The sequence below is a fragment of the Sparus aurata genome, chromosome 18 (assembly GCF_900880675.1).
Source record: "Sparus aurata chromosome 18, fSpaAur1.1, whole genome shotgun sequence".
Taxonomy (NCBI): Eukaryota; Metazoa; Chordata; class Actinopteri; order Spariformes; family Sparidae; genus Sparus; species Sparus aurata.
Window position 1 is genome coordinate 28,174,088 of NC_044204.1, and position 27,192 is coordinate 28,201,279.

Sequence of the window (27,192 nt, forward strand, 5' to 3'; positions counted from 1 at the left end):
GGTGCAGTATTTGAGTAACTGTAAAACTGAAAAAGTTCTTGTTGTCAGACATGTATGAAAGTGACACCTTGCTGAAGCTTGTTTGACCGCACAAAGATGGCGCCTGTCGGGCGTCCCCTCGTCCGACCTGCCTTTTCCGGGTGTTGCATACGTCACTATGACGCGTGACGCACGTACGTTCACCATACCATCAGTTGGCGTATGATAACAATAAACAACCCTGGAACAAGAGATACGCACCAACGGGACCTGCCGCTCGACTTCGACACGAACCTACCGAAAATATGAGCCGGGACAGCGGCAGACAGTTGGAGTAACGTCTCGTCAAGTAACGTGCGAGTGTGTTCGCTCCTGGCACAAAGGATTTTCGAGTTTTTGTGTCAAGCCGAGGGGAGAACTAGAGTTACGGTCTTCCCCTTCCTTAGCCCCCTCTAGCTAGCTGTGGCTCATTCCTTGTTTTTGCTCACTTTGTGTTAGTCTGTTATGCAGTTGCCAGAGGACTGTACTCGCACTCGTTCTCCTCCGCCACCTCTTCGCTCCCTCTCCCCGCTCTCTCTGGCCCTATGTCTCGCTGGCTGTTCCCCTGGTCAGGCTCAATCAAGAAGCGGGCCTGTCGGTACCTCTTACAGCACTACCTCGGTCACTTTTTACAGGAACGCCTGAGCCTGGACCAGCTGGGCTTGGACCTGTACAACGGCAGCGGTGTCATCAAAGAAATCAACCTCGATGTCTGGGTGAGTTTGTGACAGAGAGGAGAGGGAGAAGGTGGCTGACAACTTGGCAGCCCCTGCAGTAGTCATGGTGTGTTTTTGACGAACTCGTGCACGCCTGACTGTTTCGCAACTGCTCTCGAGTTCAACAACAATCTCCAACGTCATGCTCCAAGCCTAGCTCGATTTCTTCGAAGAAGTGCACTTGTGGGAAACACATCATCAGCTAACCTGATTAACTGTATCTCTCCCTGGTGTATAAGCAGTCTTAATAAACACATGCCCCCCTGCCATGATGGCTTCACACTTCATGTCTACATCCAGAGTGACAGGACAAATATCCCTGCTGGGAAAAACAGCATAGACCAGTACCAAAACAAGCAACACCAGCAGCAAGACCCGCATATGTTGTGTTTTGGTGCTGGTTTTGGTGCTGTTCTATGCTGGTTTTTCCAGCAGGGATGAAACCAGTTGTCTAATTTCTTTCACTTTGTGTTTCTTTCTGACGGCTATCTCTTTTCTCCAGGCGGTCAATGAGCTTTTGGAGTCTCTCGGAGCTCCTCTTGAGATAGTGGATGGCTTTGTGAGCAGCATAGCGGTGACCATCCCCTGGCAAGCTCTCCTGACTGATCACTGCACCTTAGAAGTTTCTGGTCTCCAGATAACATGTCGACCCAAGTATCGCACCAGTAAGTTACCTGAAAAACAACCCAAACATGCATCGGGTTGCTGCAGGTCGAGCGAGGTGATCTTCTTATCAGATCTACACATGCTGCGTCCAAAAGCCACATTTATTGTAAAGACTAAATTGTCCCTGTGTTTGTTACTGTTTGCCCCAAACTATTCCTGATGTAGAGCTCTTGTTATGCAGGTGAACATAGATTTATGTCCATTTGGTAAAATTGTAAAAGAGGCTGTTTATATCTTTCATAAGCTTGAGCTGTCGTATTCAAACTATTTGTTTTGTTAGAGCAACAGTCTAAAACAACCTTGATAGTCCATGACTGTCATACATGAGGAAGAACAATATCAAATCCTCATATTTTAGTTGTAGAACCACATGTATATTTGCACACTCAGCTTTTGTAATTACTGATCAATTTCCTGACAATAAATACATTCGCTGGTCTTGTCAGCTCTACACTGGTGCACGGAAAGCTGCCTGGATCTCCATGTGTGCATTGTTTATTTTATGTCACATATTTTTGATAAAAATAGTCCCAGGCACAAAGATGGTGCACACATGTCATGAAGACCTCATGTCTGTCAAAGCAAAGAGAGATGATCGGTAAATTAGGGTATAATGCCGATCTTGAATCTTCAGTAAATCATGTAGACAGTAGCCCTGAAGTACAAAAATCACTGAACCCCATGTGGTTTTGTTCTTTACGCAGGTGGGGGTTGGGACTCCCAGGGCTGGTCTTCAGGCATGACCTCCAGCATGCAGCTGGCTCAGGAGTGCCTGAAGGACCCCCCAGAGGCATCCGAAGAGCCGCCCGCCCAGCTGGAAGGGCTTGAGATGTTTGCACAAACTATTGAGACGGGTGAGCGAAAGCTGAAAGAGTCAACATTCAGACATTAAACTTTTTACTGCAGTAATAACAGTAATAATGTGGTACAAACGACTCCTTCCAATGTAAAATGCAGTCCAGACACGCACAGTCCAGCTAAGAATACTCAGTGCTAACAGACCTTTGCATGTCTCTCATCTCATCTGTGTTTGCAGTCCTTCGTCGTATTAAAGTCACCTTCATAGACACTATCGTTCGCATCGAGCACCATCCCCTGGACCTGGAAACAGGCGTTGCCTTAGAGGTGCACATCAAACGGTAGGTTCCTCCAAATGAGTCTGAAAGAAAATGAAAGATTATTTCACCTCTTATGTGTCCTTTACTTTGTGTTTCTTTAAAATCTATGATGTTTTTTAATGTACTTAAACATTCTGCAGTTCATTTTCGTCACATTTTTAAATACAAACGAGAGCATCCTCAAAAACAGAAAAAGATTAGTCATGCCACTGATTTCATGCTGTAACCTGCTGATAGAAAGCAGCTCACAGGGCATTTAAAAAAAATGCAACTTCAAAGGTCACTTTAACACTGTGGCATTGCTGTATTTATAGAAAGAGCCTACCTGAGATGCCTTTTAATGAATTCATTACACGCTCTAGAAACATGATGAGGATCACCATTGAAGGCTAGCTCTTTTTTTTTTCTAAGGAAGAACTGAGTGAATACAAAGCTACAAAGTTACTCTCATCTTTACCTTCTGACATCCATGATAGTGTGCAGTATGGTAGAATAACAGAATTATCTCCCCCTCATTTCTGATCTGTTTTCTCATCTGAACACTAGATTTGTTTTGGATTTGTGTCCTTTAGGCCTCGTCGGAGCAAAAACATAAAAAGTGGTTGTGATAAAATATTACATCTATACAGCTTTCTAACTTTACTTAAAACCAAACGTTGTTATTTATACTGGTATTCTTTGTCTGTAAACTGCCCTGCAAGTGTTTGTGTATGCGCATTATTTGTACTGTGACTTCCTCATTTCAGTGTTACAGTAAGTGGGTAACACTGTGTTAGTGGGCGTCCTCTGTCAACGTGCAAGTGTGAACAAGTGTTCTTTTAAATCATCCGTGTTCACAAAGACATAGAAGCGTCCTGCTGCACTCGTCAGAAAGGGATACAAACTGAAATCAAACTGGATCTGATTCACATTGGTCAACAAAAATCAAAGAAGAAGCTTCACATGATGAGCTGAAACGTAGCAGTCGGCATTATTTCTTTAATCTCTTCTGTCATACAAGTAAAAGCATGCAGATTTATACCCAGAGCGCCTTTTCATTTTTATCACTCATAACAGGGTGCTAAAATACCTCTCTGTGATCACTAATATTGAAGCTCTCACACATCAGCATATTTAATAGAGTCAGGGGAGAGAGAAAGCAAAATGAAAGCCAAGAATTAGATTTCATCTTCTCTCTGCTCATCAGCAGTTAAGGAGAAGAGGCCCGTGCTCGGTCATGAACTTGCACTCCTTAGCCTTGAATTGTCAGACAGCCTCGGTGTGTAGATCATTTTAAACAGGGTCACTGTTGACAAGGTCATTCACCTGTACAGGGTTTTTATCTGTGGCTACAAATAACTGCAGGCTATACTTAATGTGTAGTCAATATGTGATGTCGGGGGGGTCTCTGACCTTGACTTTAATGCATTTGTGTAATGTGACTAGTGTCAGGCAGTAAACTGTGTCTATGACTGGTTTATTGATTTATTGAAAGTCATTATTCTTGTTAATGATTTGATATATTTTCACTGTATTGCATCATACATTGTCTGGTCCTAATCAAATTACTTTTACAAACAGTGCCCATGTGGCATTGTTCAAGCTAAATTTGCAAACGGAGGATAACTGAGCTAATTTTTTCATATTCTCTCTATCAATCACGGCGTAGCCACGGCTGGGTTTCTGGGTTTATTTCCACGTGCACCACGTGTCCCGTGACCGTGTTGCTATTTTCTAACTTTTTTTGCTGTGACACTGTTGAACCCTTTTTTGTTTTTGTGGCTTATTGACAAAGCTGCTCGGGATGGCTCTGTTGGTCGAGGGTCATTGGCCAGAAGGCTTGATTTTTAACTGAACAGCTGATTTAAGAGTTTTGAAGCACTGGAACTTACATCAGAACTGTACTGCAGCAACACAGGCCTCAGCCACTGAGTCAGTAAACAGAGACAAAATGTTAAGTGCTACTTGTAGTGATCAGTATCACCATTGTCAGGCCTGGTATAATTTCCATGAGAACTTTGATAGAGTCCTCTACCTTGTAATCAATTTGTTTGCTGTCACCATGGAAGTGAGTCATGGCTCATTAGCCCAGGATGAACAGCAGACAGTTCTTAATATCTTTGTTTTTTTCGAGTATGTTTTTGAATCGAAATTTGGTCATGGTGCTAAATAATGTGTGTTTGCACGGTTGTGCTTCAGGTTGGAGTACTTTGACGAGGCGGTGCGAGATCCAGCCAGCCAGACTGCCGTGCCTGTCGACATCCACCAGCCGCCTGCCTTCCTACACAAGATCCTCCAGCTGAGTGCTGTTCAGCTGTTCTACGACAGCACCGGCACAGAACAGGTGAAGGACGTCACGCTGCTATTGATGTATTATCTTTATATCTATTTTTATGTCCTCTTCAGTTTTTTTTTCTTTCTTTGTTTATTGATTTCACACTGATTAGCACGGTCGTGAGAGATTAAGCAAGATAAGATCAAAAGGGGAATACTCAAAATAACAAACATAAACACATCGTTCAGCAGTACAGCATGATCCGTCCAGGAGGGGCTGATGTGGAGGAAAAAAGATTTACAACAGGTTTTGAGAAACTCTCCGGTTCTTCAAGGTATTGAGCTAATCAGTTTCTAACTCATACAGGGATGTGAGAACAAGGTTACATCATCATTGTTACAGTTCCAAATAACAATGTGCAACCACTTACATTTGTTCTTGACAAGTTTATGTCTTGACATTTGCATGTGTTCAGTTGTAAAATTGAAGGAACACATCACTGTGGATCTTTTGTTTTTTGAAGTTTATTTTGTGTATAAATCATTAGCAAATGATTTGTTATTGTAAAGAAAGGAAATGTGCCATTATGCCTCCAACTGTGCTGACTGTGCAGACATCAAGCAGAAGGAAACAGGAGAAAATGATACCAAGCTTACCAAAACATTAATTAATTTAAAACTGGAAATGCTCATAATATTCTCCTAATTTCTTAGGGTCTTCCTGAGGAGGAATGCCCAGAATCCACCACAGCAAGTGAAGGAGAAGAGGAGGAGGATAAGGAGGAGGAGGAAGAGGAAGAAGAAGAAGAAGATGAGGATGAAGAGGAAGCGGAACAAGAGTCAAAGCCCCGGACGTCTGCTTCATGTCCTCCATCTCAGCCACTGCTCATAGGAAGCTGCTCCGGTTTCATCGAGACCACAGTGAAGATCAAACAGAACGACATGCTGCCCGGACCAAAGGTGTGTGGGAACATACTGTGACCTCCTAAAGGATGTAAATGCAACTTTTTACTGGTTATTTACTTCTGTATCACGTCTCTTTCTGTCTGTTCATCAGTTGGAGTTGGATGGGAAAGTGGGCTGCGTCCACATGCTGCTGTCTCCAGATCAAATAACCCACCTGACAGACCTGCTGTCTGCCCTCTGCATCGACATTGGTACATTAAAGCAGCCGTTGTGACAAACAAGCCCCAATCACAGTCCAGGATTACACCGGCCATTTCAGTTTTACTTTTGCCATTCAATGCACCATCTGCAATTCTTCAGCTTTTATTTGCATTACAGATTATGTTTAATATATCATGATGGTTAGGGGATGAAATACGATAAGTGCCTCTGTGATTTGAATGACTGATTTGGTCATCTTGATGGCAAGAACCAGTCAGACTGCAGTCAGGTCATAGCAAGGCTTCGAATGATAACATCAATAGATTATGATTAAATTGATGTAATCACAGATACTCTTTTCTCCAGCTTTAGCGCTTATGCTGACTCAAATGCACCCCCCCAAACTACTAATTCCCTCCTAACTTATTATTTCTTGCGTCTGGCAACTAGAATGTAATAAGTTGCCTCCAGGCTTTAGTAATACATCATGTAGAACCCCTCAGAGACAGGAAGACTCTGAACAGACACAGACAATAAGCCTCCTCTGTTTCTTCTTTAGTGCAGAGCTGCAGAGTAAGGCCACAGACATCTTTAAATGCCTCATTAATGTGAGGTCACACACTGCCTCGGTCTATCTTCACACACATTCATGACACCATTTCTCTGTCCTCTCTCCTCAGAGCCAGAGACAAAGTGTGGTGGAGTGCACAGTCGTCCGTTAGACTCAGACGACCTGCGTATGATTGAAGAGGACCTAAGTAAGCAGTTGGGGTCCAGTCCCAGAGACAGGGAGTGGGAGGAGCCAAGCCTGGAGCCCTACATCACCGGCCTGGAGAACGGAGGTACACAAAGCAGCAATGGTCCACTGATAAACTGTCAGCGTGAAATGCATCATAGCCTCAGCAGGCCAGCTCCGTAAGGCGTGCCGTTAAGTCTTGCGTAGCCAGCCCTTTGTCCATAGTGTTGCACAGAGCTGGAGACAGTCTGGCTGCACACATTATCCTTCTGGTACAGGGGGAAAAACTCGCTCAGGCTTGTTTGTGTTTCTTTTAACCAATCACAATCATCTTGGGTGGTGCCAAGCCCAGGATGCAGCGATGTTGCCCTGACACACTCCTGTCTGGAGGGAGCTCTGTTTGGTCAAGCATTTGCACATGGGGAGGCTAACCCTAGTAAAACAAAATTGATTAATCCCTGCTTAAGAAAAGCTACTAAGTGCTAGTTTGTTTTCATTGGTACCATTATCACCACCTTATATTATCACTCTGTAAATAAATATAGCATTCATAGACTTTAGGTTAACACACAGCCTTGTTTATATTGAGCTTATTCTTGAGCTCGCCTGTATAAAATGCAAAGAGAGTCATGAGCCATATTCACACAGGACTTGTGTTACCAGGGGACCTCATGTGAAATTACCACCCTACATTAGTGTTTCATGGGGACACAGTCACACAGGATAACCAAAGTCTATATTTTACTTGTATTCACCAGCAATATTCAGAATATTCTGTTCCGACTTTAAGGTATCAAGGTAACATGTTAAGATGTTCCTTTATTGATCCCCCTTTTTTTACAGGCAACACAGCAGTACAGAGGGAAATAAGTAGCAGCACAAGAGTAAGTCTCAAAAAATAGAGACATAATAAAGAGAGTGTAACATAACAGTGTTTCACAACCGGTAGGTCTGGTCTGCAGCAGCCACATTAATAATATAATTTATGGTTGTCACGCTCACTTTCTTCTTGTGTGAGAGGCATACATACACATTTGCAGCTCATTTAGATCATGCAAAAGATGCTTTGTGGGTGTACACTAATATGAAAAACCTGATGTTGCTCCTGACCCTCTGTCATCACTTTAAAACGTCAATATAGTCGATCTCACAGCACAGCTGTTGACTGCTATTCAACATATTATGAGGGGGGACTGAATTTAATCGATTGTTCAGTTGTCTGGCAGCAGAAAACAGATGTTCAAAAAGTCACCCAAAATTACCAACATGCTGTTTCACATGGGACCTAATTCATTTGCAATCGCAGGCAACTTCCCCAGGTAATACTGGTCCTGTACGAATTGGATTTTAGGTTGTTTTTGGAAAGTCATTAAGAAACCTGGTGGTGTGGAAATGACTGAATGAACTGCAGCTCCTTCCCTTGCAGCAGTGTGCAAAGAGGTGCTTGTGTACATTGTAGTATTTAACTTATCACTGGGCGTGTCTGTCTGTCTGCAGAAATGTTCTTCTCCATGGGTCCTGCGGGGGGGATGACCAGTAGTGTGACGTCTATGCGCTCTGGCAGCGAGCTGTCAGATAGTGACATGGAGTCTTCTACACACAGTCTAGCCAGCTTCACACAGCCTGCACAGGTACAGCCTATGTGTGTGTTTACAGTTTTAAGCATTCCGTAGATGGCCATACGTAAAGCAACGCATGTTGTACAACAAAAAAAAAATCCGAAAATGGAAATTGATTCTCTTGATTATTTAACAATGAGCTTTAATTCTGTTTCGTTGAATCACTGTTATTTTGTCCTTTTCGCTATAGAAAAAAGTACTTGTGTAAATGTGTACAAATAACAGAGTGGGTAGCTTCACAAGATTTGTTTTATTTTTATGTGTGTTTATTTGTGCTCTTTAATAGACACAGAACTGAAACCTGTAAATGTACTTATCTGATATATGATTTCCACTTTATTCCCTGCCAGGGCATGGTGAACTGTTCCAGGAGATATCCTGTAGCGGGCTGTCTGTCAAGTCTTCCCCAGACAAGCATCCGGACCAGAGGTAAAACCAATGTAATGCTGAGTAAAGCGTTTATATCAGCACTTTGAAGCAATCTGTGGGTCTTACTGTATCAAAAATATCAAGTTCTGGACTGTTTCAAGTGTTCTTTGTAACATAAATACACAGAAATTTCCTTAGTTACTTAGGCAATATGGATAACAAAGAAGTGTGTCTTAGAAGCAACTCCTCTCATCTTTATCTTTGCAGGTCGCTCACACAGCGGCCAGGCGGAGCAGCTTAAGCCCGATGCGTTGTTGCGACTGACCCTCGGCGGCCTCACCCTAACTCTGCTGCAGGAGGACCCGCCCTCTAGGACTGACGGAGCCTCATCATTGGCTCAGGTGTCTCAGGTGTTCTTCCGGGAGCTGGCCTTCTTCAAAGACAGCATGTTCAGCGAGAGAGACTTTCACCATCTGAGAGGCGGCTTTGCCAAGGCCTGCCCACACTCTCATCTCAGGTGGGAAAACACAGGGACATATTTCTTCTTCTGTGAGGTATAATTCATGTGGACGTAGCTCGCAAGCACATTTCCTTTTTGCCACAATAGACACAGGAAGTGCTTTGGTTGGAAGTGTTTTTTTAAAAGTGAGAGGCTTGGGGGAGTTGAGAATTTCATACAAAGGTGAGAAGATTCAGTTGATGACACTGTAAAATTAGTTTGTTCCTTTCTTAATAAGTGGCTTGTAGAAATAGATCTTTCTGAAATACAATGAGTCTTTGTGAAGGAAAGTGTGACAAGTCTGAAAAGTCTTTATCCTTTTACATTATTTAATTTGCAGCATGTAGGTGTGATATACTTGTTTTTTGCATCAACTTGTTTGTTTCTCCTCCGTTCTTTCTTTTCATTTGCTTCAACTCCCACTCTTACTGCCCTCAATGCATAAACATACACATGCGCACACACATGCACACACACACACACACACACACACACTGTTGTTCAGGGCTACTGCAACCTTCTTCTAGCTGAAAGTGACTGATCAATTCCTGTCGTCTTGTCTCTCAGAGTGACCGGAGCAGCTGTGCAGGTTGCTTGTGAGATGCGAAGCGGGATGCGCAACAGTCGGGCGGTGACCTCTGACCTTTCCTTCAGCAGACTGGAGCTGTTGGAGTGCCTCTGGGAGGACGGAAAGCCTCAGTACAGCGAGGTAGAAAATCTCTGTGTAGCTGTGACTCTGGTTATCTTCACACTGTCAGACTTCAAATTTATTTACACGTTCATCTTCAGGCCATGATTCAGTTGTTTGTCAGGGTCAACATTAAGGCTAACTTCTCAATATCTAAATACTTCACTCAAATCAAAATTGATTTAATCAGATGAGAATCTTGCAGACATAACTCAACTTCTACCTGATGTCTGAAAATTGTTGATTGATGATTGTTGTTCTGTTAACAAGCTGATAAAGGAAATAATCTGAGAATAACATGTGTCTGTGTATCTCTTTCAAGTTGCTTCAGTTCCAGAAAGCTGGTTTGTTCACAGTTGGAGCTGCAGCCAGACCGTGTGCCCAGCTACACTACGGCCTCACTGAAAAACACCTACGTAGGGTACGCATTTATACACACACACACACACACACACACTCTGACTTGTGAGCAAAACCTTTTATCTCAAAAAAGTTGTATGAACCATAAACACAAGTGAAGCAAGTTTAAAGTTTTAAAGCAGCACTAATCTGTTGTTTTCTCATTATTGTAGTTAGAAAGTTGCAGGTGTTTATTGTGATTGTGAAAACGGTATATTAATTTGAAGTCTAGTGTAAAACTTTTTGACTTAATTTTTGCCAGTATTTGAACACTTTCTTGCCCAAAAAAAAAAAAAAAAAAGGAAATCAATATTCACTGTCACGATTGCATCCTTAGCAGCCTGCATAAGAGTCAGAAATAGCTTTGGCACCAGTGAAACTGTGGGCTGAAATCCACAACTATAATGATGCCAGTAATCATAAACACATTCACGCAGGCATTAATATGTTTAAAAAGTTCTATGAGAAATATTTATCAGGTAAAGGCTTCTCATAGTGAAATATTCATTCATTACACAAGAATATGTTATATAAAAATAAGAAAACAACTTTATCTACTTTACCTTTAACATATGTGTGTGATTGTGTGTTTGCAGGGTAAACAGCGGGTGGTGCGGCGGGAAAGTGTAGTGCGGGTGGAGCTGGCGGAGCTGAGCACTGAGCTGGACCTGGACATCATCAGTCGGCTGGGGAGTCTGAGCAAAGCCTTCAGCTACTGTCCCACACAGACGACTGGACCTGGACTCATGCAGGTGGTTGTTACAGTGTGATTACGCCCAGCAGTAAAAAAAGGCAGTTCGTAATGATGTTGGAAGTACACATGCTTCATAGAAGCGGAGCCTCCTCATTTGGAGTAGATCACAGCATATTTGTTCAAAAATACATAGAATGGATTCTGCGAAAATGTGATGATATTAGAGAATCTCTTGTGGTTTGTATGCTGTACACTGATTGCACTTCATTATGGTTTTGGGCTATTTTTCTGTATAGCCGCCAGTCTATAATAGAAACCAGATCTACTCATATCTGAGCAGAAAAACAAATTAAAAACAACCCTGCAAACCATCATTTTGTTTTAAGTAGTCCAGTTTGGTTATGCAGAGTCATGGATTTCTCTGTCAGCACGACAAAACTGAAAATAGAAAGAGTTAAAAAAAGAAAAAAGCTTAAAAAGCTAATCCATTCATGTCTGACCAATTATGTTTGTGCTGACTGAAGCATGAACCTGAACCAGGCTGAGACGGGACAGCACACAGCACACAGTTCAGGGATTGATTATGTAATAGATAGATAGGATTTCTCCCATCTTCCAAACTTGATTAAGTTTGGAGAAGCAGTTAGGAGATTTTCTGTAATGAGGCTCCAGTTCTAAAAATCCATGTTCCAGAAATGTCTCTTTTTCTGCCCTGCCAGACCCAGAGCAGTGAGCTGTGCTCCTCCTTCACCCTCCTCTCCCCCCACGCCGTCCTCAAGCTTCGCTTCCCCATACCCGACCTGCGGCCTCTCCCTAAGCGCCGGCCTCCGACCCAGAGGGCGGTGCGGCAGGAGACCCTGGTGCTGGAGCTGATGGAGCTGGAGCTGAAGCATCAGGAGGCCCCCGACCTCCAGAGCGAGCAGACTGCCCCGGGACAGCCGTGGGCTCCCTGCCTTACCCAGCTGCTGGAGGCCTCCTTCACTGACCTGCACGGTGGGAACACACATGAACTCTGTACAGTGGTTGTTTGTACTGACTGGATAGTCAGAAAACCAGCAACCAAAGACAGACATGCAGTATTCTGGTTGCTCTTAAGTAGTAGAATATATTGACTGTATAGATAGTATACTGACCGATTATTATTATTATTATTATTATTATTATTATTATTATTATTCCACAACACATTGGAAATTATGATGCAGTCTGAGTTGTTTTGTTGTCCTGTTTATTGGCTGTTACACATCTGGTGAGCTTAGATTATGGTGAAGCAGTTATGGGTGGTTTGTTTTGTGTATGTATGGCTGAAGTAGACCGTTTAAAAAGTGTAATGCAGACAGAGAACTGATGTGTTTTGTCTCACCAGGGTCATATGAGGGCTGGGAGGGCGGCTCTTTCCCCTGTATCAGAGTGAAGAAGAACCGTGACTCTCTGCCCAGGTTAGTTGTGGTGAAAATAAGAACAATTAGAAATCAGCTCTCCACATTACGGAAGCTCCCCAAGACTAAGGTCCTCCTGTCTAAACTACACTTATTAATGAAAACGTACTGTTTGTGTGAACAGGATATCGGTGCGTGTGCGTGGAGGCGAAGCTCAGGGCCCGGCAGCAGGTCTGGATGGGATGAACCTGGGCCTCGTCAGGGACCTTGGGGCCGCCTTCTTTGAAAGTCACTGTGAATTCAACGACAAAACCAGCTCTCCATTCTCCTCCAACCGCACCATGTTTGAGACTGAGGAGGTGCATTGAGACTCAGAAAAAACTATTTAGTCTATCAGCCTACAAATCAAGATCTAAGACTGATAGCAGTCCTCCTCCCTCCTTCTTTCAGATGGTGATTCCAGCCGACCCGGAGGAAATGAGTCAGTTTCAGACGCAGTGTGTCGCTCAGTGTCAGTGTGCTGTGGACATCAGCCTGCCACTGGCTTACATCCTGCTGCCCAGCAAACAGGCCTTCCAGAGCATCTACAACAGGTACGTCAACAGAAGCACAAGTCTGATGGACGTCCACAAAGCTAACATTATCCCAGTATTCCCCAGAAAGTTGTTTTAAAGAGTTTGTTATATTTTTCGATGGATTTTATGGAGATTAACACATTACGGGGTCAATTGTTAGAGAATGGACTTTATCTGCCTTTAGTTTATTGCTTTTCTATTTTTATACTGCTGGCGTCCTTGCTCCTGAGCTGTACTGTCATTAGTTATGTAAGAAATAGCCTCTTCCAGCTTTGTTTTTTAAAATTTTGTATTGGTCTTAAATCCATAATTCATTTTCCTTATCCTACCCTTTGTCCAAAAGGATCAATAATGATCTGTTGATGTGGGAGCCTCCTCCTCCTTCAGCAAAAAGCCCCGACCACAGCCGCCAGCACCACGACGAGTTCCAGCTGTGCAAGTCGGCCTTTAGACTTGGTGAGTTTGACTGTTTTGATGGAAAAACTTCAACATCGTGTAGATCTATTAGACATAATAACAACTAGCCTTCCAAAACATTCCCTCTCTCTGCCACAGACTCTGATTCAGAAGAGGACGAGCCTCACTTCTACTTGGCCAGTGAATCAGATGGAAGGTCTCAAAAGTCAGCTTCCCGGCCCAACCACAACCTCAGCCTCCTGTCCCTCACTGTGATCATCGGCAAAGGTCGCCTCCAGGCCAGAACAGACAGGAAGGTGAGCCATGTGGCTGCTAAACATATTATTAGAAGACCAAGAGTTTAATGAGATAAAGACTGTGCACTTACACCTATAATTGGCCTCACCCAGAGGTGGAGAATTGAGACTTGAGGCTTGAGACTTGAACTTCAGTTGAGTATTAAAAAAATATATACATTATATGTTTTTTCTTAACACTTCTTCTTGACTTTTAAGACATGATAAGGTCAAAGAAAGATGTGAAGGTGATTTTAAAAGACGACCGTGGTGCGTCAAGGAAATGTAGGACAGCATCTCCTTTCCTGTTGCCAAAGATGGTCCAGTGTCCTCTCCAGTGTACTCTATGCAAAAGGGGGGTAATAAAGAAGGCAGTGAATGACCTCTCTTTAGCAGTTAGAGAATTTGACCTGCTCCTATCATGGCTGCCACTTAGATACTGTGGAGGAAGGAAGCCTTTTGACTGCTGTGAGATTCGACTTACTTGAAACTTGATGGTAAAAAGCAGACGAGACTTGACTTGGTGAGCCATGGATACTAAGGAATGCAAGATATGTGTGTATGTTTGCCTTTTGGAGACCTGCCAAACTGTCATCATAATTTATATCAGTGCCAGGATGCAAGCAACATCGGCATTCCTAAATGCACACTTAAGTTGCAGCTGCTGGCACCAGACTAAAATGTAAAGCAGAGCAATTCAAACGAGATAAATTATCTTTGCGCTGAGTAGCTTCCAGTCCAACATGTCACTCATTTCTCTTCCCCCCAGCCTCAGTTGTGAAAATGATTCTGATGCACAAGTCACATGTTTATGTGCTACTCTTGCTTTTAGTTTTTGGAATTCATTATCAGAAATATATATTTTTGCCGCCTAGCCTGTTTTAAAGAATATGTCAGCATGGTGGTAGTATTTTTTGTGTTTCTTAACCATTTCCATTCTCGTTGCTTCAGGAGGACCTGAGTCATGGGGAAATTGTGCTCGACCTGGAAGGGGGGAAGATATTCAGTGTGGCGCAGCACCAGAACGATCCCAATCTCAATTTCCTGTGTCTGGAGAGCAGACGAGTGGAGCTCTACCATCAAGGTGCATATGGTCATGTTGTTGGCAAACATTTAATAACAGCACAATTCATATTGTCATAACAGATTTAAGTAGAAAATGTTAATGGTACTGTAAGTTCTCGGTCAAAAAGCACACAATTACATGTTTCTGTCTTCCCCCCCACACCACTACAGCTGTGGTGAAAGACTCCCCCATCCCACAGCGGCTGGAGATGCCCAACTTCACTCCCCCAAAGCACTTGGACCCCACCATCTACCCCACAGAGGTGGGTGTCAGCAGTGTGAGCGGCAGGGAAGGAGAGCAACAGATGTTGTCCACAGCCATCAAAGTCACACTGGACCCTGAGAGGAGTGTCAAGGTACATCCTCCTCAAATGCCTGTTTTTGTTCAGTGGCTGGTGTAAGTTTGAAATTGAACAGTGTATGATTCTGCTTATTCTTTTAGGAGTTCCTGGTCGCCCTCCGACTTCAAGGTGCCACCATGCGACATTACATGACGCAGACCAATCACAGCTGGCACGAGCAGGTGAGAGGCAGTACAAGGAAACAAAAGTCAGAGTCTTCTCAATATCTTCGTGTCTTTAAGAATTCCTCCTAAAAAAGAAACCTGCACTTAAACTCAATTACAAGCAATGTGCCGTGCAATTCCAGTTATATTAATCTTTTAATTTCCAGGCATTTCAAAGTGTTTTATTCATTATTCACTACATGAAAAATGTCAAGGGGAAACAGCTGAACAGCTTCCCTTGGAGATAAACGCAGATTTAAAGATGGGTCCTTGAGATTCTTCTCTCTCCAACATTTTTGACATTCCATGTTCATTCAGAAATAGATGATATGAATGTGGAGTGTGAGGGAGTGAGACACCAGTTCCTCGAGTAGCAATAGTCAGAGTGCAGTGGAGTAATCTGAAGATGAGATGCAGCTGTCTTCCTCTTCATTATCCTTTTGCTATTTGATTTTGAAGCATTTTAGCAAACTACACAAACTGTGTTTTACCCGCAGCTGCATCATTGAGTCGAAAGTGATTTGGGTCATGTTATAAATCGCTGATGCAGCCAGTGGTAGCAAAAGTATTCAGATCCTTTCCTGGTTTTCTTTTACACCTGTAAGTAAAAGTTCTAATACTAAACTTCAGGAATACAAAAGTCCTGTATTGAAAATGTTGCTCAAGAAAAGGTATGTAGATCTAATCAGGAAAATGTACTTAAAGTATTAAAAGTTCAGGTACTCAATGCAAAAAAATGTCCCCTATTACTGTCAAATTGTTATATTGATATTACTCATGCATTAATGTAAAAGCAGAATTTTACAGTTGTAGTTGGTTGAGATGGAGCTTGTTTAAGCTATTTTGTAACCCCTATAGGACTACAACTACTTAATCTGCTCTTTGTTTTCTATTTTTTTCAGTTGAATGTTTGGTTTGTGAAAATTCTGAAAAAGAGAGAAATGCTGTCACAATTACCCAGAACACAATTCAGTATTAAACACAAGATTAAAAATCAAATGAAATTAAAAAGAAAACGATCCTCCTCACATCTGAGAAGTTGGAACCATGAAATGGTGTTGCATGAAAAGAAAGGCTCAAATCAAAATATTGCAATTGATTAATCGACTTATTGTTTCTCCTGTTGGGTAGTTTAAGTTATAGTTTATCCGCTGTTTGGGTTCAAAACATGTGAATTTGTTAAGTAAAATGTACCTCAAGTTCCCAAATAACTGTAGTGTGGTACACATTAGAATATTTCCCTACGTAATGAAGTGGAGTAGAAGTAGAAAGTTGCTTGAAAAGAAAAGAAGAAGTAAAGTACAAGTATCAACATTTTTACTAACTACAGTGCTTGGATAAATGCACGTAGTTACATTCCACCTCTGGATGCAGATGTGGGTTTACAGGAAGTGAAAATATCAATTGCAGTTAATGAGAAAATCACTGAAAGGTATTGGAAATTACAGCCTGACCACAGAGCGTCTGAGAATCTTTCCATACAAAAAAATGAAATGCAGCCAGAGAGCTGGAAACAGATAACTTGACCGGGAACGTTAAAGCATCTGTGCTCAACGTCTTCTTTGCCACACAGATCCCACCAGAACTACAACTGCAGCCCTGCCAAAAACAAAACCCACTTCTTTCCGTTCCTCCTCATTTCTTGCTCCCAGAGTTAATAAGTATATAGTATTACATTGTAGCTAGTAAAGTATGATTTAATACGACAAATTGCATAACCAAGTAGACCTGCAGCCTCTGTTATTATGGCAGCAGTTGCAATTTGTTCTGTTTTATTTTCCAGTTAAACCAGTTGGCTTGCGCAGAAAAAATTCAAACCGCACTACGGAGTCCAATCGGATAAAGTGGATACATTTAAAATGTGTTCCTATTTCCAGCTGAGTCTGTGCGTGTTTGTTTGTTACAGCTGGTCGACTTCCTGGATGTCATCGATGATCCCATTCTGGGATACACAGCACCTGCCGTCATCACTGTCCTCCACACACACCTCGCTACCTGTGCCGTAGACTACAGGTATTTATCTAAAAAAAAAAAAATGTTAAAATGTTAGTGAACATTGTACCTTTCTTCTTTCTCACCATTCTTCTGTTTTTCAGACCTCTGTATCTGCCACTGCGAGTATTGTTCACAGCAGAGTCCTTCTCTCTGTCCAGTAATATCATTGTAGACACTGCCACCTTCCACCTCAGGTACAGTTCACCATCTAGACCCCCTCATTTTACCCCTAAAATCACAATATTATATATGTAGGAATGGTTATCAGCACAATACATATTTTGAGGCTGTCGTTGACTCTCAGGTTTGTAAGATCTTTGTGTGCTTTTTGTTTCCTTTCCTGATCAGATTCATCCTGGATGACTCTGCTCTCTACCTCTCTGACAAATGTGAGACTGACACCGTGGACTTGAGGAGAGGTAAGACACATAATGAATATGTGTGCGCTGGGTACATTCATTACAGAATAGTTGTAGAAAATACTGTTTTATGTCACCAGCAGCTGTGTTCTCTCTCATAAGTCTGGCTCTTCCTACAGAATAATGTTGCAAAAAGACATTTTCTTTGCTCTTTCTCCTAATGTTTGCTTCTGCTCGCCTTCCGCCCCAGTATAAATACCTGCTATAGTTACCTGTTTGCGTGAAGCGACACTCAAACTACGTTATTACTTTCTTCTCTCCACCTCATTTCTTCAAGGATATGAGAGGGAAATTCAGCATGTCCAGTGTTGTCTGTAGTTGCTAGGCTGTGTGGAAACTGGAAAAGAGATACTGCTGTCTTTACAACAGTGGCACCAACAAAAATATTACTTGGGCAAGCAGTGGGTGGAAAGTTGACAAGTTGTCTGTTTCCAGTTTAATCTCACAATGAGGAGAACAAAATATAATAATTCTCACCTCTCTCATGGACCTGTGTGTTTGGACATGAATAATAAACACGACGGATGATCGTTTGTTAGCTGCGTTTACATGAACTTTGCCTTTTGACTCTGTTAGAAATGTTGCCTGCTACTTTAATCAAACAGATTTGAGTTTCTGTATCTTCATTATCCCAAAATACGTGTTTAAAGGGAGGTCATCTGACAATCATCGACGCCGTACATTAGGCCCAATACAGCAGGCAGTGTGACATGATTCTGCTGCTACTGTTACTGACTGCTTTAATGGAGTAAAAACCTCCTTATGTCTTTATGTCACAGACTACGTGTGTGTTCTGGACATTGACCTCCTGGAGCTCGCCATCACCACATGGAAAGGCAGCGATACGGGAAAACTGGTGAGTGCTCGGCTTCTATTTACATACCCATGTCTCCTTCACATTCACTCAGCAGCCTCCAAACACTGCAGCATTGAAATAATTGCCCTTGCCAGAGAAAATTTCAGCGTAATGAAAACATTATAATTTAGTTCAATTTCCTTCAGAAACCACTAACGAGCACAGGCCCCATGTTTATAAATATTTGTGTTACCATAATGAAGTTTCAGTATAATAATAGCTTCAGACAGGAGTTTAAGACCAGGATCACTTTTCTGTCGGACATGGAACTAAATCCATCGAGGCAAGCGTAAACATGTCGCCCCTCGGCAGTGATGCAACCATCCTTTTTAGCCAATCAGCAATAAGGTATAAAAGTGTCAGCAAGGTCACTTTAATTCTGTTATGTAAAAATGAGGTAACGTTTTGTATCTCTGTTTGCATTGTGTAGTCTTTTCTTTAAGGCATTTCTCTCTTCACTCAATGTTTACAGTTCAGCAGGTTTTTTTTTTTATATTTTGTATTTCTTTCTTTTTACCTTTTAATTATCTATATTCCTCCAGTGTATGTTTTTGCTCACATTATGGTGAATGCATTTGTTTGGGTTAATATTATCTGTCTAATGTAAACAAAAATACACCTGATGATGGCCATGATATGTTTTTTGATCTCTTCCGATTACACTGATATTCTTAGGTTCTAAAGTATTCAAACTAGTAATTCAAATTTTTCTTTATAATTGTGAAATCTGCATCTTCCCACCAGATTGCTGTTTCTGAGTCATAGTTCTGACATTTTGCTTGAACCATGCATTGGAATTTGGAATTTAAATCAGTCATCAGATGTCTAATCACCTCAGCTGTTGAAAAAATCTTGTCAGTTTTTGATTTAAAAAAAAAAAGAAAATGAAGAAATGTGTTGACAGAGACTGATAGGATACACACCAAAACCTTTAACGCCGCCACTGCTACTAAAAGGGTGACATGTTGTAGCTGCTAGATTGAATTCTCCACAGTATAACCGTTTGATTGATGATATTTGTTACTTGATGGAATTTAATTAATTCTCCTGCTATTCATTTAAATATTCTTCAACCGTGTCCTCCTTTTGTTCTCCAGTCTCAGCCTCTCTTTGAGCTCCGTTGCTCCAACAATGTGGTTCACCTTCATACCTGTGCTGACTCCTGCGCTGCCCTGGTCAACATGCTGCAGTACCTGGTCTCCCAGGGTGACCTGCACCCTCCACCGCGTCACGCCTCACCCACCGAAATCGCTGGACAGAAACTACCAGTAAGACGAACACATTCGCTTGAGAGTTGAAACAACGAAGCTGAGAAAAGCATGTTGTTTGATATTGTGTTTCTGACCCAAGGAATAGTGAATGCAGTGATGTTGCAGAACTGCTGACGAGAACAGAACAGTGTCATATATGTTGAAGAGTGGTATAAAGATGCCATAGAATTATCTAATGTCTGTGTCATTTTCTGTCTTGTTAGCTGTCAGAAAGTCCTGCGTCTATGCTGCCCTGCCCTCCAGCTGAAACCGCTGAGATCAACCAGTACGACCTGGCTGATGCCTTAATCGACACGGAGAAGAGCCACCGAGAAGAGAGCTTAGATCCAGGTACCGTTGAGCTTGCTTGGTTTACGCATCTGAACATCCCAACAGGATATAGTTGCTGTAAAAATCTGCAGTGAACTACATTTCCATGTGTACAGGGGCAGAGATCTGTGAGATGATTTATTTAAACTAGTTTCCGCAAAGGTTGCTGGTAGTTTGACAGAGACAGAGGAGTGTATTTTCAAACATAGATGAATAAACTGCATTTTACTTTAGCAAAGAAAAAATACAGCTTACATACACACAAGATAAGCTGCTGTGAAAAAGGGTGGAGTGTTTACAAGATTTTATGATGTTGAAGATTCACTGGACCGTTTCTCTGTGTTTGTTCAGGTTCACCCTCCATGCCCAGAGGCTCTCCTGTCTCCGTGTACCTGTTTCCTGGTGAGGCCCCGAAACACAGACCCGTCGTCCTGCAGGGCGAGGACTCTGAGCTTGACGGGCTGGTTGCCACAGCAACAGAGGCACAGGCAGACATGATGTCAGACGAGGGCTCTGAGGGCTCAACCGACAACGATGACTTTTGCATCTTGGAGGCTCCCGGCATGGGCATTCCTGTGAGTCTCTCACTGATTTTACTGACATATTTCTTTTATCCTCCCAGTCGCTGTAAATAAATAAGTGAGAGGAATGAAAATGCGACCGCAAGTTAGAATACACATATTAAACTTAATTTGAATATCAAAATAAATGCGCATAATATTCAACATTAAAAGCAAAGAAACTGTTGTTTTGAAGGCTACAACACATTCCCATTTTCATAATGAATCTGTATGCTTACTCACAAAATGTTCACACATGGGATTTCTTACAGCCCAGGGACGGGGAGCCCGTGGTGACGGTGTTGTCCCAGGGGCCCATCAGGGTGAAGGACAGTCACTTCTCCAGACCTCGAGGCAGCTCAGACCTCCTCCGAGCCCCGAGCCGCTTCCCGGTGCCTCAGAGCAGGGTGGTGCTGCGGGAGATCTCTGTGGTCTGGCATCTTTATGGGGGCAAGGACTTTGGTGGCAAACCCATGTCCATACATGCCCAGCATGCAAACAGGTAACACACAGACACACAGGGCGTACGTCAGTGATCATAATAACTGTTCTCCTGCATGTGTTGCGTGTTTAGTTTTCACCCACACTCCACTCCCCTGATTGTTGATGTCTTCACTCTACAGAGGTCGTCCAGCTCCTGCTGGTGTCCGAGGGTCTCCGTCTCGCTCCGTCACTTCCTCTCGTCCCCAGAACTCCTGGCGCTGGGCTGGAGGCAGCGGCCGTCAGCACACACTGCTGATGGAGATCCAGCTCACCAAGGTGGGTGTAGAGTATGTGAGCATCCTCTCGTAATGACGTGAAACTGAAATAAGAAGTGGTTGTCAAGCGATTTATCTTCAATTTCAGTCGTAAGTTATAAAGTGATTTGACAATAAACTAACTTTTTTTTTTTTTTTAAAGATTTTTTTGTGGCATAGACACCTTTATTAGCAGTTGACAGAGAGGAAACACGGGAGAGAGAGGGGGAGGTGACATGCAGCAAAGGACCTCCGGCCGGAATCAAACGGGGGTCGGCTGCGTTTTATGGCATGCGCTCTAACCACTCGACCACCTGCGCGCCACAATAAACTAACTTACATAATTTAGGCATCCGTGTATTGAACTATTACACTAATGCATTGTCGGTTTTACAGGTTTTTTTAGATCCCGTTTCATTTGTTTCATGTCAGCTGTAAATTTATGTTTGAAATGACATTAAGGACACTTTGGGAAATATATTAATTCCCCTCTTGCTGAACAGATCAATAAAACTCTTTTATCCCTATTTATTACCTTTGGACAGAGTCAGGCTCTGCGTCCAGTCTTTATGCTGACCAAACTGAATAGCTGCTGACTCGAAATGTACATTGTGCAGATTTATAAGTGCTATTGAACTTCTCATCTAACTCTTGGCAAGGAAGCAAATAATAATAAATTAAAAAAATGTCAAACTGTCCCTTTAAATTCAACTCAAAACTAATTTCAAACCTGGTCAAACTCCCTCAGAAAATCTCCATCTTCAAATTCCTCCTGTTTGTCCTCTAGGTGTCCTTCCAGCACGAGTCCTATGCGGTGGCAGTGGCAGGACAGGATGGGGAGGGGTCAATGGCACCTGGGGTCGGCGTCGGACCTGGTGGCGAGCAACCGCTCTCCAGGCAGGTGTTCATCGTCCAGGAGCTGGAGGTTCGAGATCGACTGGCCTCCTCACAAATCAACAAATTCCTCTACCTCTACACCAGCGAGAGTATGCCCCGCAGAGCCCACTCCAACATGGTGAGACAGCAGAGAGGCAGTGAGGGAGGGCATATTATCGTTTCATTTGATATTGATTGTGTGATTTGTTGTTACAGCTGACGGTGAAGGCCCTGCAGGTGTGTCCAGAGTCTGGCCTTGGTGGTCCAGAGTGCTGTCTTAGGATCAGCCTGCTGCCACTACGGCTTAACATTGACCAGGTAACTCCGACTCCTGAGGCTTAATATTAACAGAGAGCGTCATCATCATATCATGTTGAATGACACCCCACAAATATGGCTTCAGATCTAGAATAAAATTTTGATTTCACTGCGTAGAAAAGGAAGTAAATGACTCTGGCTCTCTTTTCAAAGCTGTTATGTGAGTGTTCAGCCATCTGAGAAGCAAACAACACAAACAAAACTGAGTGTGGCAATCAGTAATTACCATCCTTGCCAACACCAGACTTGTATCACGTTGGAGGTGGCAGTTTAAAGTAGTTTACTGTACAAAATGAGCCATCACAGGTGTTACAGAAATATCTTTGTAGAACATTGATCACTTGATACCACTTCATTCTGACAGGCGCCGTCTCCACGTCTAACCAGCGTTCTCTTTCTGTCTCCTTTCCAGGACGCACTGTTTTTCCTGAAGGACTTTTTCAGTAATCTAGCTTCCTATGTTAACCCTTACCTGCCTGTGGACCCCGCCACTGAAGGTGAGCTGCTGATGATGTTTGTTTTTGTTTTACTCTTATTGTAAGTACTTGGGTCAAAGACATGAATATGAAGATTATAACAAGGTCTGTCATGTCATGTAGTCTGCTTTGACAAGATGCATGATCTGATGACATGTAATCAGCTATATTTCCCTCCATTATTTTCAGTGAAGGCAGACCCTTCCCAGAAGGCGTCTGAGGAGGCGGAGTCAGCTGCTGGTCTGGGACCTGATCTCACCGCTTCTGTTGAAACTACCTACAGCGAGCAGAGCTCCTCCTCTGCCGGCTCCACCTCCTCCTCCGACCAGCCGATTTACTTCCGGTATTGAAATATTTATTCACCAAAAATCTGATTCTGCTTAAAGGAAAGGGTTAAAATCACAATTGCCTCTCTTCCTCTGCTATTTTCAGGGAGTTTCGTTTCACCTCTGAAGTGCCTATCTGGCTGGACTATCATGGCAAACATGTCGTCATTGAACAGGTGAGAGGTCTTCCAAACAGCTCATTTGTCGCTCAGCCTCAGAAGGAAGGATTTCTTTGTATTTGATCCGGAATTTTCCAGGTTTACTGTATTTTCACACTCATTCTCTCCTGGTCTTTGCTCACAGGGAACGTTTGCAGGGATTCTGATCGGTCTGGCCCAGCTCAACTGTTCTGAGTTGAAGCTGAAGAGGCTCTGCTGCAGACATGGGTAGATAAGCACACCTCCCTACTAACACTAGATCATCACGTTTAAAACCAGTGGGGATTTGAAGTTGTACATTTCTTCTGCAACACTTTCTAGCCTCCTCGGTGTGGACAAAGTGATCCAGTACGCCGTCACAGAGTGGCTGACGGACATCAGGAAGAATCAGCTGCCGGGTATCCTGGGAGGTGTTGGGCCCATGCACTCGGTTGTCCAGCTTTGTGAGTTGATGCTGCTTGTTTCTGCTGCAAACACACCGTGCCAGGTTAACATTGACATGTTCTCTATCCTGTCGTGTCTCTCGGTTCATTCCCTTTTCCCCTCTTTCTCCAGTCCATGGAGTGAGGGATCTGTTCTGGCTGCCCATAGAGCAGTACAGGAAGGATGGGCGCATTATCCGAGGTCTCCAGAGAGGGGCAGCGTCCTTTGGCACCTCCACAGCATCAGCTGCTCTGGAGCTCAGCAACAGGCTGGTGCAAGCCATACAGGTACTCAGTCTGTACAGGATTTTCAGTGCAGGTTAAGACTGTGAATAAAGTTTATACAAGACTATCAAGCACATTGATGGTTGACATTTTTATGTTGTGTCCATCTTTCAGCATCTTTAGTTGATGCCTAAAAACTCCATTCTGCTTGTCTTTCAGGCCACAGCAGAGACTGTCTATGACATCCTGTCTCCGACTCCCCCCCTGAACCGCTTCGCCATCACAGAAGGCCGGGCCCCCACCAGCCGGCCCCGCAGGGCTGCTCAGCCCGCAGACCTCCGAGAAGGCGTGGCCAAGGCCTACGACACCGTCAGAGAGGTGCATCATCTAACATACACCCTCAAAATTGGTCAAAACACGTAGAGATCATCAATTAGTTGATCAACCGAGAAATTGGTCAATGGCCAACATTTGCTGGTTTATCCTCTCAAATGGAACAAATTACTGCTTTTCTTAGTTTTTTCAGTTGTATTAAACTGGAAATGTTTGTCTGTTGAACTGCTGGGACAAAAATGTAATCTAAATTCATCACAATGAGTACTAAACCAAACAACTAATCAGATAAAAGCCGTATTAACCCGTATTTATTTCAGCAGCCTGTTTTCTTCTGTACATTTAAATGGCTTCAAACACTAAATCTTTTGACTCTCTACTCTCCAGGGAGTGATTGACACGGCTCAGACCTTGTGCGATGTAGCATCTCGCGGCCACGAACAGAAGGGTCTGCCCGGCGCTGTGGGCGGCGTCCTACGGCAGATCCCGCCCACCGTGGTCCGACCTTTAATAGTGGCCTCTGAAGCCACATCCAATCTTCTTGGTGGCATGCGGAACCAGATCAAACCAGACGCCCGGAAGGAGGATTTCCTCAAGTGGCGCACGGAGGAAGGCCAAGAATGATGACGGCTTTTTTTTTTTGTTTTTTGTTTCGTCTGTGTGAGAGAGAAAGTGTGTGTGTGTGTGTGTGTTTGTGTGAGATTATGATTCGGGAAAGTCTCAGCTAAGGGAGCGAATGTTTATTTGCATGTGTGTACGGACTAATCAGAGTCAGTGTGTGCTCCAATGCAAAAACAAAGCAATGACTAACGACTACTGCAGTTAGATGTGGCTCCATCATTCATGGACTGAACCAGATTTAGTCATCATGCGCTCTCCTCATATATCCTTTCCTCAGTAATACACTATTCTGCAGATTCTCCTTAATGTCTGTTCTAACATATCATCGTCAGTCTCAACTTTCTTCATCTTCGATTAGACCACTGGCAGGTGGGATTATCACTCTCAAGGTTTCCTTGTTCACAGATTGTGGGCACTTCATGTACTCTGAATTGAGCTGCTTGAAACTGTTTGTATTCTAATTTAAAGATTTCTGGCACAGTTTTACCTTTTTCCAAGATGCACGGACAAAAAGAGAAAGGATTAATAGTTTACGTGTTATTTTGAGACCAATGTGTTTCAGCTTTTGTCGACTATTTCATGAAACCTTGAAGTCGGTGAACTTTTGGCAGAAATCCTCGCTGTTTGTCTCATTCACTAGCTGTGAAAAAGCAAGGGTTTCCAACTGATTAATTAAGATGTCAGTTCACCTTTTTTAGATGCAATGTGTGATAAAGCGCTTCAGTCTACTTGGTGTCCATTGGGGCAAACAGTGGAGACAGTGAGAACATTTTTAATGAAGCGTCCTTTGCTAACACCCTCCAGATGTTGGCAGAAGGTTTTAACCCCATCACACAACGTCTTCGTCTCCGCTTCGACCCCTCCATGCACCTGCTTCTCTCAGTGCTGTTATTCGTGCCATAAACCTTGCACAGTGCCCTTTTTAAGTAGTTTTGTGTTGCCTTCCTCAACCCTGCCCCCGCCCCACTACAAGTATATCACACACTGGCTGGTACTGATACACACCTGACTGACGGACATGTTTCCTGACTGAACAGAGACAGTGAACCTAAACTCTGTAGCACATTTGATTCTGTTCAAGCTTCACATTTTCAAGTCGGGACTAGTCATCTGAAACTGGCGGTAAACTATCCAGATGTCAGCCAGTGGTTCTTCTACCTGCAGCTTGTTTGTGCTTCTCAGTTAGAGACTCGGATCTGAGTGAACCTACTCTGTCTTCAGAATTGCTTTGTCCACTTCTTTAGTTGCCTTCCTGCGTTGTTTTTTTTAAATGTTTCTTTACTTGTTTTTTTATTTTGACAAAACATAAGTATTGTCATACTCGTTTTCAAATTAAGAGTTAAGAGGATGTGAATCTGGTGACAATGGAGGATGAAAAATCGAGGGTTTTGTGGTTTAAACGTTTTACATTTTTATCTTTTTTGTTTAATAAGTGTAAGGGATATTTGTCCCTGTGTGCGAACGTGTGTGCGAACGTGTGTGTGTGTGTGTGTATGTGTGTGTATACGTGTGTGTGAATGACGGTGCGTTTGTGTGCGTGCATGATGCATGTCTGTGAGGTTGACAGGTTGATGCTTGTTACTCCTCTTGTGTGTAATTACTATTTACTATATCATAAACTGTATGAATGACCTGTATAATACAAAGACAAGGAGTATACAAAATTAATACAAAAAATAAAAAATTTGAGTATAAAAACTGAAGCTTGACTTTGCCTGGTATTTGTGCTGCTGATTGACACCCGTATTTTTTCACTTTTTACTCCACTACATTAATTTAATAACTTAAGTTACTGTTTTCATTAAAGATTGCTGCATATGAGCCAAATGATAGCTTTTTTGATCAGAGCAAATAAATCAGTCGAATAAAAATACACTGATTGTGATATATAGATAGATATTGACCCATAGTATACGGTATAGACATGCATGTATTAATTAATGTATGTATTTATTTGTGATTTACTATTTACATGTACTTTGATACTAAAGATACTACATTTTAATATAAGATATTTAAGACTTTTACTCAAGTACTACATGGGTGGTTGACCAAAGTCTTATTTTAGCACAGTATGTTTACTTTTACTCAAGTTTAACTTTTGGGTACTTTTAACAACACTGCTGATGATTAGTTCCGCCACCGGTTGTTGTGAATATTACCGTTACTGTATAATACACTGGTTCTTATTG

General features: G+C 42.7%; 1 protein-coding gene across 1 annotated transcript; it reads left to right on the top strand.

The window, feature by feature from the left end:
- Positions 1-180: 180 nt before the first annotated feature.
- Positions 181-26,703, top strand: atg2a (autophagy related 2A). The gene is made up of 42 exons (XM_030395454.1): positions 181-734; positions 1,237-1,399; positions 2,105-2,254; positions 2,437-2,539; positions 4,697-4,841; positions 5,486-5,731; positions 5,829-5,928; positions 6,559-6,720; positions 8,112-8,245; positions 8,584-8,662; positions 8,870-9,119; positions 9,669-9,810; positions 10,112-10,210; positions 10,785-10,940; positions 11,602-11,875; positions 12,249-12,321; positions 12,446-12,620; positions 12,712-12,854; positions 13,180-13,292; positions 13,392-13,549; positions 14,480-14,612; positions 14,765-14,949; positions 15,036-15,116; positions 17,005-17,111; positions 17,195-17,287; positions 17,442-17,512; positions 18,292-18,368; positions 19,466-19,636; positions 19,843-19,969; positions 20,300-20,523; positions 20,781-21,010; positions 21,132-21,267; positions 22,033-22,260; positions 22,338-22,439; positions 22,852-22,936; positions 23,105-23,258; positions 23,348-23,417; positions 23,545-23,627; positions 23,721-23,842; positions 23,955-24,109; positions 24,266-24,424; positions 24,767-26,703. The coding sequence occupies exons 1-42, from the start codon at positions 564-566 to the stop codon at positions 25,001-25,003; spliced, it is 6,066 nt and encodes a 2,021-aa protein (XP_030251314.1). The 5' UTR covers positions 181-563; the 3' UTR covers positions 25,004-26,703.
- Positions 26,704-27,192: the final 489 nt, after the last annotated feature.

Coding starts and splice junctions, on each gene's coding strand:
- atg2a (XM_030395454.1), top strand. CDS start 564: ATGTCTCGCTGGCTGTTCCCCTGGTCAGGCTCAATCAAGAAGCGGGCC. Junction 17,288..17,441: donor ACTGCCACCTTCCACCTCAG/GTACAGTTCACC, acceptor TTTCCTGATCAG/ATTCATCCTGGATGACTCTG. Junction 23,843..23,954: donor GCACTCGGTTGTCCAGCTTT/GTGAGTTGATGC, acceptor CTCTTTCTCCAG/TCCATGGAGTGAGGGATCTG.